At 49.8% G+C, this 11,211-nt stretch overlaps 1 protein-coding gene across 2 annotated transcripts; it reads left to right on the forward strand.

Moving 5' to 3' along the window:
* Positions 56-10,616, forward strand: CCDC25 (coiled-coil domain containing 25). Of its 2 annotated transcripts, none has more exons than XM_021391579.1 (9): positions 56-210; positions 2,900-2,947; positions 3,728-3,767; positions 4,861-4,912; positions 5,387-5,462; positions 6,021-6,124; positions 7,196-7,398; positions 8,477-8,522; positions 9,708-10,616. In XM_021391579.1, exons 1-9 carry the CDS (start codon positions 186-188, stop codon positions 9,735-9,737), a joined length of 624 nt encoding a protein of 207 aa, XP_021247254.1. In that variant the 5' UTR covers positions 56-185; the 3' UTR covers positions 9,738-10,616. The 2 variants fall into 2 exon arrangements, with proteins under 2 accessions (XP_021247254.1, XP_021247255.1); XM_021391580.1 differs by lacking the exon at positions 56-210 and adding an exon at positions 2,666-2,807.

The raw sequence follows: 11,211 nt of genomic DNA on the forward strand, positions 1-11,211 counted from the left end.
AAGTACGCATGCGTACAATGCTCTCTCGCTTCACGTCCGGGATAACTGGCTCATGTTTATGACGTAAGACGCACGCGGCGTCGCGCAGGGCGCATGCGCCCTGTTCCCTTCCGGCCTCCGTAGCCAGGAGCGGGCAGCGGTACCGTGCGGAGCCCGGGCGGGTCGGGGTGGGTTGCGCCGCCGCTATGGTGTTCTACTTCACCTCCAGCGGTGAGTCCGCGGCGAGGGGGGTGGTTTCAGTCCTCTTTTTGCGGGTCACTGTGGGAACGGCGTGTTCCTTGCATGGCGGTAGGGGTTCTTGGCCTTTTTCACACCGCTGTTCTCCGTGTAGGCCTCAACGTGAGGGTTTTCCTCTTCATATCTGACCTAAGTTTCCTCTCTTAAGTACTGTAATGTTTCTTTCTGAGCACTAAAAGGCTCCTTTTTTTGTGTGTGTGTGTGCGCCCCAGGTCCTTTCACCAATGTATAATCACATTGTGTTGTCCATGTATGATTTTTACTGCATCCCTGTAAGTTACCGTTCTTATTGTATTATTTTCCTCAGTTCTGGAGGTGAAGTTTCTATTGGAGAAGTGCAGGAATGTCATATCCCTCAGGCAAGGCAATGCTCAGCAGCGCTGCAAACAGCCCTCGCATCGATCTGCTCTGAGGATCCCATTAGTAGGATGAGAGATTGTAGGCCCAGGTAGTGCCTGGGGAGGTTCAGGTTGGATGTTAGGAAAAAATTTTTGCTCAGAAAGAGCGGTGATGCAGTGATACAGGCTGCCCAGGGAGGTGGAGGAGTCGTTGTCCCTGGAGGTGTTCCAGAGCCATGGGGATGTGGCACTTGAGGACATGGTTTAGTGGGCAGAGGGCACAGCAGCTTTGGGTGGCACTGGGAGTGGCCAAGCTGCAATAATGCAGCACGGTTAACGCTGCTGATGGTGTAAACAATCTCCTGTATCTCTCAGTGTTTCATAGAGGTTTTCTGACGTGTTGTAGTCATAGAAGAGGATGCAGTGAGAAAACTATTGCGGTTTGTTTAAGCTGCATTGCACTATTATTGGTGTGTACACTGAGTTTAATTGCTCTCACAGCCCAGAAAGCCAACTGTATCCTGAGCTGCACCAAAAGCAGTGTGACCAGCAGGGCGAGGGATTGGATCCTTACGCGCTGCTCTGCGCTGTGAGACCTCACCTGGGGCACTGCATCAGTACGGGAGAGATGTGGACCTGTTGGAGCGCATCCAGAGGAGGGCCACAAAAATGATCCCAGAGATGGAACAGCTCTCCTACAAGGACAGGCGGAGAGAGCTGGGGCTGTGCAGCCTGGAGAAGAGAAGGCTGCGGGGAGAGCTGAGAGTGGCCTGTCAGTATCTAAAGAGGAGCTACAGGAAAGAATGGGACAGACTCTTTAGCAGGGTCTGTTGTGATAGGACAAGGGGAAATGATTTCAAAGTAAAAGAGGAGAGACGTGGATATAAGGAAATTGGGTTTTTTTTGTTACAATAAGGGTAGTGAAGCACTGAAACGGATTCCCCAGAGAGGTGGTGGATGCCCCATTCTTGGAGTCACATGAGGTCAGGCTGGAAAGGGCTCTGAGCACCCAATCAACCTGCAGGTGTCCCATTTCACTGCAGGAGGGTCGGAGGAGATGTCCTTTAAAGGTTGCTTCCAATTCAATTGATTCTATGTTTCTAAACCGTATGGGCTGGAAGCATTGTCCTGCTAAGGTTATGGTAGTACTCTCCCACTCTTTGCGGCATGGGCTTCATTTTCATGAAATCACTTTATTTCTGAGCATTTAATTTTATGTTTCTGCTCACTGTCTGTGTTCATGATGGTCTCCCATTCTTTGGACTCCTCTTCCTGTGTGTCCCGGCTGGATTTTTTTTCAGTCTTTAACCCCCGCAGACATAGAACCATTTCATGTATTTGCATTTCCATTTCCTTTTGCACTATTACTAAATGTTATTAAAACAGCAAAGCATTGCAATGGCATGAAGCTGACGGTCTGCTCTCAGTAGACCTTTGTGCTGAAGTAGGTCCTTATCCGTGAAAACCAAACTTCAGTGCCTCATTGTAGCTATGGCTGGCTCTGCCATCTACTCAGAAAACAGAATAGTTAAAATTGCAGAAGCTAGAACTGCGACACACTGGTAGATAGGTTTCTGTCACTGTGGAACTGGGGTTTCCCCTGCTGCCATATACGATGGCAGAGCATTTTTTAAGCAGGCTGCAGCAGTACTTCCTTGGCTGTGGCACCCTCTTACTGCAGTGTCCATCTCCTTGCTGTGCTGGCCGTTGATCCAGGTTTGCCAGCACTGGAAATGCCTTTCCTGCATTATGGAATGAGCCCTAAAGAAGAGAACGTCATTGTTCCGAGCGCCCTGAAGGGGTTGCAGATAGGACAAACGAGTCTCTGACTGGTGTTTGGCTAGCTTCAGGCTTTCAGTCCTCTTGCAGGTCTTAATCTTCTCAGCTCCCCCAGGGAGGTGAGCATTGTGCTGCTGCTTTGGGGGAGTGAGTTCGTTTCGCTCGACCACACAGAGAGTTAACACCAGACTGTAAACACAGCGTCGGCATTCCTGGCTCGCAGCCGTGTGCTTAATTGGACAGATTGTATCTGTGTAACTGAATAATCCAAACCACATGGGTGCTGAGGGTGTTTTGCCCGACAGCCGTTCCGTGCTGGATGGTCTTCAATGGAAACTGGTGGAAAGCCCGCTCCCAAAGTTCTCTGAAGCGTATGGGACGAGGTCTGGAGGAGCTGCAAAACAACCCTGCAGCCCCCAGGAGGGAAGTGGGATGCACGAAACAATTTTCAGTGTAATTTCTGTGACCGGGGCCAAGGCATGCCTCATTCTTTGCACGGTTTGTCCAAAGCCCTTTTAATTTATTTTCTTCTTTCTATTCCTCAGTTGCTCCGACTGTTTACACCATTTACATGGGAAAAGATAAGTATGAAAGTAAGTATGCTGGTGGATGGGGCACCTTGCCTGGGGGTTAGGCCTGTGGGTGCCCAAGGTTATTTTGAAAGGATGTCTCTTTGTTTGTTAATTTGGTGTACTTGAAACCGTGCAAGTCATTCTGACTTACCCCTCTGAAATCTATTGTGCTTAAAGTTAGGATGGATAAACTTTAGGTACAATAGCTGGTTTCAGAACAACTGAAAACCAAACTAGCTGAAAAAAAACGAGCTGAGACAGCTGTTTAAGATCGTGTCTGATGACTTTCTGCAAATCAGCCTCCCTGCACCCTCTGTATTTTTCCTCTCCCCACTGAATATTCATAGCCCAGGGGCTCCCTGTGCCTGTCCTTCCCCTCAAGGTGAAGGTTCTACTGCTGCTGCATCTCCTATTTCCACATCAGGAGCCACAGTGCTCACCGTGCTAAGTGCGTGGCTGTTTTGAAGACTTTCCCTGAAAGTCTCCTTCTTTTTAGGTTGATATTTGGGGAAACACATTTTCACATAAAAATCTCCAGGTGTGACAGAAGGAGAGGAAGGGATGGAAGTTGGGGATCCTCAGTCTTACTTCTCACAGGCACTGTGTGTCCCCAGCATGCTGGTTCCTGGCATAGCTGCATGCAGCTGGGTGCAGTGCTAAACCCTCTCTGCTTCTCCTTGGTCCCCACGCTCTGGCTGATCAATAGAGATTGATTTCTGCTCTGGTGAGGTCTCTGCAGGCAGCGTGATTTGTTGGTGATGAGGTCCCAGGCTTTGCTCATTGCTATTTTTCTTCTTGCAGATGAAGATCTAATAAAGTATGGCTGGCCTGAAGATATCTGGTAAGTCCTGGAGCTCTGTGCCCACCTCTGTAAAGCACACTGCCTCTCTTGGTGCCTCTATGATTCAAATCCCAACCTTTGTGCCTGCCACAGGCACTGCAGTTCCCCTTCTCTCAGTGCAATCCCAAGGTGGGGATGGATTGCAGCAGCTCCAGGTGCAGATGCTGGGATGCTGTTTTGAATTCATGTTCCTGCATCTCCCCTGCTTTGTCCATTGGAAGAACTTGACCCCTGGGGTGGGATTTCTGGGGATTTGGGGAATGCAGCCAGAAGTCTCCTGAGCAGCAGTGAGTGCTGTGCCTACAGAGTGTTATCTTGTTCCCCAGTGCCTTTTCCTCTGCACATGCTTAATGTCACCCCAATGCACACTGTGTATTTCTGCCATCCTGTCCTGTACAGCAGCCATTGCCATTCACGGAATTTGGGTCTGTGAACAGGAGACTTTGACATTTTTATTCCCCTCAACTAAAAGCTGCGTCAGCTCTCAGCACACCCACAGGGCTGCGGTCAGACTGGCAAGAGGAAGCACACCATCGCGCGTGGGTTGGTTTTGGCTCACAAGATCTCGTCAGAAAAGAAAAACAAGATCAGGGGAGTTCCCACTCCTGGCAGCAGCAGTTGGTGGCATCTCTGCTGGCTGACTCAGACCCCTGCTTGTGCCTACCCTATGTACTGACAACGTGGTAGCTGACAAGCTCTGCAAGAGGATGTGTCGTCAGCAATGAGCTAAATGGCATGGGAATACTTTTCCAGCAGAAGAGATTTTGCTTTGGTTGAGTAACACGTTGGTGTAGCAGCATCACGTGATGCGTAGTCCTCAGTACAGGGGAGATGTGGATCTGTTGGAGTGCATCCAGAGGAGGGCCACAAAAGTGATCCAGGGGGTGGAACATCTCATCTATGAGGACAGGGTGAGAGAGCTGGGGCTCTCTCAGTATCTAAAGAGGGGCTATAAGAAAGAAAAATACGTGGTTACGATAAAAGCACTCAGATTAATTTATCTTTTGTGCAAACATGTACATCCTGAATGTTTCTGTAGACTTCTGTCCATGAAGAAGCTGGTCTATCAATAGTTATTCTTCTTATTCTGCAGGTTTCATGTGGATAAGCTTTCTTCTGCACATGTGTATCTTCGGTTGCACAAGGTAAACCTGTGGTGTATCTTTAGGAAAGCCCTAAATGGCATTCACCTGCAAAGAACTACACAATTCCATCCTGCAGTGGGCCCTGTGGGTGAGACCAGCTGTACTCAGACAAACCACTGAAGTTCACAGGCTCCTGAAGGGTGCAGATGTCCACCTCTGTGAGGAGACTGAATTACAGCTTCCATCACCAAGTAATGGTGGAAGGAGAGGGAAGCTTCATGTGGCCCCATAGAACAAATGGTTTCTGACCTGGCACTGGGCATGTGTCTGGGAGAGAAAACCAGAGTGCACATCACTTGTGCCTCTCCGTAAAAACCCTGTGAAAGATCTAGTGAAGTGTAGAGTGGAGAAGGTGCTGGGAGTGCTTGCAGAGCATCGTGTCCTGCTCCTGGCTGCGGTGTGCTCTTTCGTGTGCTCCTTGGTCCCTACAGCCCCTTCTCACTTGCACGGCTGATGTTGTGTGCTCTGTCACAGGGGCAGACGGTGGATGACATTCCTAAAGAAGTTCTGATAGACTGTGCCCACCTGGTGAAGGCTAACAGCATCCAAGGTGGGACCGGTTCCTGTTGGGGCTGGGTGGAAGGCGTTTGCTTGTGGTGGGTGTTTCTGCTCCACACGAGCATGTGTGTGATCAAACATCTGTGAAGCTACTGCTCTGTTCTCTGTTATGTCAGTGCCTGCTGGTCTTATAGGAAGCAGATGTCACTTACAGCTGCCGAGGCTGCTTGTTAGACTTCAAGAAGGAGGAGTTTTAAATCTCTGAAATTCCTGTTTGTGCCTCCACGCTGCTGCCTGAGCCAGAGAGTCCTTGCAGGCTCTTCCCTCACACCACCTTGGGGCCCCCTTCCATAGCAGTCGCTCTTCTGGCAGAGACAGCTTCCATCTGGAGTTGGTTAGCAGTGCTTGCAGCGCTCGTGTTACTGCAGAAATGGATGTTGTGGTGGTTTTTGTTTCACTGTAACACTGGAAGGACTTCTCTTTTTTTCTTGTTTCTTGCCTCGTTAGTAACGTTGGTGACAAGAATAGCTGTCAGAGTTTGCATTCGCAGAGGAGTCTTTCAGCAGGGAGAGAATAGAAATGTTTCCTTCCTTTCTCCTCTGCTCCCTAGGTTGCAAGATGAACAATGTCAACGTGGTGTACACACCGTGGACCAACCTGAAGAAGACTGCGGACATGGATGTGGGGCAGATTGGGTTTCACAGGCAGAAGGATGTAAGTGTTTGCTGCAAGCCAGCAAGGGTGACCCTTGTGGCAGACCATCACATTTCTAATTAGCAGCCAAGTAGGCTGTCTTCAGCATTTGCCCTAAAGGAAGGGAATCATCGAATTCCTGAAGCTTGAGAGAGAGATCCTTGGGGCTTGTTTGGACTTGACCGTCAGCTGGGAATGCATGCTCGATGTTAGCCTGTGGCAGAGTGTAGCCTGTATGGAACACTTGCAAAGAGCAATGCAGTGTAGCTAGTTGGTCTCTGCTAAAGCTGAATGCTATCACATGTCTGTTCTATTGGCTTGAATTTATCTGCACTGAAATCATCTCTGTACCACCAGTCAGTTTGGATCAGCTCACGAACACCAATGTGATCAGGTGGCTGCAAGGGCTCAGATGAGCTTGCTGTGCAGTGGAGGACTCCCTGGCATCCCTGAGACCCCCATTGCTGTGATGACTTTGCTGTCTCTGCTTTGGGCAGTGTCTCACAGCAGTGCTACCTCTGAATTTGTTAAGCCTGTTATAATGCAGAGCTGCTTAGCTTTGGTGTAGGGTCAGTCCAACGCACTGAGCTGTTCCTAAGCCTGACCTCCGTCCCCAAGTGATGTTAAGCATAAACTGTAGTTATGCGGCTTGGCTGCTGGGATAGAAAGCTCTCTAGAGATGCAGTTTGACTAAAAAAAGGTCCATACCAGGACAGGAAATGCAGAAAACACTGAAAAGTACAGAATTAGCAGCACGTGAGTTTCCCTTCCCCAAGTGGTCGGCAGAGACCTGCTGCCACCTCCTCAGAATCGGCACAGACCAGTTTTTATCTCTTGTCTTCTTTGTTAAGGCATATGCCAAGAAACCAAATTAGACACGCTTGTGTACTCAGCAATGCTTACGCTTGTTAGCTGTGAGCCTTCTTTTGCTGTTACACAACACATGGAATAGGACGAGGTGGCAGCGATTTCCCTTTGCATCTGTTTTTGTGGGATTCAGCCACGTGGAAATAGGGCGTTTTCTTTCCGTAGACAAGGTGCCAGAATAAAAGTATTTTTTTTATAAGGATCATAGTTCTTTGCACTCCAAAGGTGAAAATGCTGACGGTGGAGAAGAAGGTGAATGAGATACTGAACCGATTAGAGAAGACAAAAGTGGAGCGCTTCCCAGACCTGGCTGCTGAGAAGGAAGCCCGCGACAGAGAGGAGAGGAATGAGAAGAAAGCCCAAATCCAGGAGATGAAGCGGAAGGAAAAGGAAGAGATGAAGAAGAAGAAAGAGCTGGAAGAACTTAGGTAAGTCATAAATTGCAGTGCCAATGTTGAGCTTCTGTGGTTTTCATCAGCACTAGGGGAGAGTCATGGGTCAGCAATTTCTGTGTAATGGTTGGCCCAGCATTACTCAGTGTTCAGCTGACCTGCTCTAGCATAGATGTCTGCATGGCCCAGTGATTCCCTTTGTCTTTACAATAAATGCATTTTCCCCTTTTTTTCCTAAAATAAACCTGGATGTTAAACCATTGTGAAAAGAAAGGACGGTGTCTTTTGAAATCTGTCTCTAACTTGGGAGAGATTGGGTGAGCCACTCGTCTCTGTGGGATGGGAGCAGTCTATTGGGTTCCAGCTTCCAGCTTTGTGTGAGCCTTGGGAAGCACTGAGCCGCAGGCAGAGTTCTTCACCTTCCTGTTGTATCAACGGTGTTAATGAAACGTGTGATTCCTCAGTTTTCCTCCTAAAGCAATCGCATGCTCCTTTGAACACAGAATGAGGAATGGTGCTTTACAATGTCATATTGACCTTTCTGTCATCCAGCTACCAAACCCACAGCAGCATGGGGGAGCTCATTCCTCCCTCCTGCCTGCCCCATACACACCTGGAAGTGCCAGCTGGCCAAAGGCTTGCTCTGAAGCACAAGATACTTTATTGTAGCAAGTTGTATTTATATGTGAGTGATAGTGAGACTGGAATTTGAAAAACTCAAAGACTCAACACGTGTAAAGATCATAACAAGGGGTTTGGAAAAGCAAACTCCTCAGCACCAGGAGGCACAGATGTGCTGTTGAGGAAGGGCTCTGCCTTCCTGACGAGCCTTGCTCTGGAGCTGCCCCTTCATCCCCCAGACTGAAGGATTTTCTGCCTTGTGGTGCTATCTAGCTGGTAGCTTCTGAGCAAAGCTGTAGAGGCTGTGGAGATGAGTCTGCATAGCACCTGTGCTTTCTCCAGTTTTAAATAGCCAAAGAGTGTGAGATAACACAGTTCAGAAAGGAATGATATGATTTTTTTTTTTTGGTACTCGATCCTGTTTTATCAAAATGCCTCTTTGTTGGTGGCTTTCGAAAACGCATCACGTAAGATAATGTCATTTCCCTTTCAGGAGCTATTCATCATTAATGAAGGCTGAGAACATGTCCTCCAATCAGGTGAGAGCTGAGTGATGCCCACAGAAACCTTTCAGAGACTGCTGAAATTCAATGCAGGATTGTGATGGTCCAGCTCCGCACTGCGGTCTGGTTTTAGTGACTCCTGCATGACAGCACACATCTCCTTTGCCCCTTCTCACTGAAGGACACTGCCACTTTCTGTGGCTTTTGGAGAAGGCCCTAATGCTTGTATGTCTCCCAAGTGGAGCATGTGCTGCTGGTGATGGGTACAGAGTCCACCCAGTCCCCTTCCACCTGAGTGAAGGAGCAGGGAGAGCTTTAAGTGGGGCTCCAGGCTTGACTGTCTGTGCTTGGGAGCGGATGGGTCTCCCTGATGGTGGCAGAGATGACGTTCACGTACCACCTTGCTACTTCAAGGGAAGGGGAAAATGCCCGTAACAACAAACAAACTGTAGATACAAGGATGACAGTTCAGGGAGGGATGAATACAGGTTCTGAGGGGCAGAAGGGAAGCTTGAAGTGATGTGCTTACAGAGAGAGGAGCACAGGAGGGAAAGGAGGAAGTGGATCCCAGGGAGGCTTGGGGCTGAAGTTGAGAAGAGGCCCTGACGTGCACTGGGTGTGTGTCTGTGCTTTGCCTGAGGTCTGGCTTGCGTACAGCTTCCCCTTGGTGAGGTCTTGGGCAAGGAGATTTTGGAGCTCATCTCAGTGACCCTCAGTTGAAAGTGCGCCTTTTGTAAACTGTGAAAGGAGTTTGTGGTTTTCATGAGCTCTTCGTTTTCCTCCTGGCCAGCGTGCACGTCCCCTCCGAGAATGCAGTGTCGAAATGCGAGTGCCTCCTGACTCTTTGCCAGGGAGAGCAGCGGTGGAAGTGCAGCACCAGGGGTCTCGTCCTCTGAGCCGCTGAGCCCTGCTTGGTGCCAGGCTGCTTTCCTTCTGCTGGGTCATGAAATGGGATGGCCCACGAGGCTGCCCGTGAGAGCCCCATCTCCGGTTCCTCCCAAATGGCAGCGGATGGGCTGCAGCTTCAGGGACAGCAAAGAGCAGCGGGTATTTCACAGTGCAGAGCTTCGCTTGGTGCCGTTCCCATTCCAGAGCTGCTGTTGGATGTTTGTACTGGGATGGCAGGAAGCCAGAATAAATGCCAATGGTGAAATCCTGCTGAATACAACATTTCACCATTTTCCATTTTACAGTGGTCCTGACGTGTCTTTCTTCCCGCAGGACGGCAACGATTCCGATGACTTTATGTAAATAAAGTCGCCCTCCTTTCTCAATCACGAGGTGGTTCGGGATGTCTTGATGTCACCGTCGCTAAGAATGCCAAAAAAAATCAAACCAAAAAAATTGAACTCTGACTCCATTTCTTCGGAAGCTGGTTGCTTCTCCTGGCGTCCTGACCAACCCTGAGCCACGGACAACTTCTGGATGGAGAAGATCTCTTATGTCTGCGCATACATCTCTTTTTTTCAGGGACGTAGATGTAAGGAAGCGAAATTGAATTTCAGTCCTACAAAGACGATGCTATTTATTCTAGGAAAGGAGTTGCTGTAGCTTTTAATTGAATGAGATTGAAAGAAATTGTGCTGTCTCACTGCTGTCCCAGCAGCCTCTTGCTTCTGAAAGAGATGCCATTAACTTGGCATCGCTGGTGAGCCCTGAAGCCACACTGCTGACTGTGCAGCTCTTCTCTCCGTGGTGGTGACAGGCAGCAAAGCTGGGGAATTTCCCCCAAAATGGGGGAGTTCCCACTTTGACAAGCTCACAGCTGCTCTGCAGACCCACCTGGCAGTAAGTCTGGCCGTTGGTTGCTGCTTGTTAACCACAGAGCTGCAGCTGGTGAAGGCTTCCAGCTGGGCTGATGGTGCAACCTACAGGAGCACGACACCGCAGGCTGTGATATGTGCCTTCAGCACGGGGAGAAATTAGCCCCACGGTGTCATTCTTTCGAATTACACTTCATTTCTGGAAACCTTCTCTGGAGAGAGAAGCCGACAAAGAAGGGTTTTACGCAGCCTGTCCTGTTCAGAGCTCTCCGTAAGGTTTTGTGGATAAGTCTGTACGAAGCTATCGCGATAATCGTTGCAGCACCTGTATATATGTTACAATTAAATTCATACCAGGCTGGTAAAACGTGCTGGTGGGTGAGGGGAGTGGGAGAGCCTCCAGAACTGTGGCTCGGGGAGGAATTTGCTTGGGGGTTCCTGATGGGGGAGGGGAGGGCATGCATGCAGCCTTTCCTCCAGCGCTGGGACCTGCCGCTTGTTGTGCTCCCCTCGGAGCCGCTGCCTGACCTTCCCAGGCTGCTTGAGGGATGTTTCCTGTCCCTCCCAGCTCTGTTTATCTTTCCTTTCATTCCACACCAGGGTGAGAAGAAAAGCGCCGCGGGCCCGCTGGCAGCAGCCAACAGAGCTCAGCTGCTCCTGGGCCGGGTCACAGCCCCCGCTCCATCCCGCATCCCGTCCCGTGACGGCTGTGGGAGGTGGATGTCTCCTCCCAAACGGTTCCAAACCTTGGAAAAGCGCCTGAGCCGCGTGTTGTAGGGCTGTGAGAAGGTCGGTGGGGTCCCGGGGCATGGTTCTGGGATGCGCCTTTGGGTGCCTTCAGCCTGAGCAGGGTAGGAGCATCCTCCAGCCGCGTTTCTCCCAGCCCCAGAGTGAGGACACGTTACTCTGAGGGCTGGGTTTGGTAGGAAGAGCAGAAGGGAAGAGCCCTTGGACCCACACAG

Source organism: Numida meleagris, chromosome 3 (assembly GCF_002078875.1).
Source record: "Numida meleagris isolate 19003 breed g44 Domestic line chromosome 3, NumMel1.0, whole genome shotgun sequence".
Classification (NCBI taxonomy): domain Eukaryota; kingdom Metazoa; phylum Chordata; class Aves; order Galliformes; family Numididae; genus Numida; species Numida meleagris.

Bases quoted from the DNA above. Each gene is read 5' to 3' on its own strand.
- CCDC25 (XM_021391579.1), top strand. From the start codon at position 186: ATGGTGTTCTACTTCACCTCCAGCG. The intron at 2,948-3,727 runs GTAAGTATGCTG...TTCTTCTTGCAG, and splicing joins GGGAAAAGATAAGTATGAAA to ATGAAGATCTAATAAAGTAT. The intron at 3,768-4,860 runs GTAAGTCCTGGA...CTTATTCTGCAG, and splicing joins GGCTGGCCTGAAGATATCTG to GTTTCATGTGGATAAGCTTT.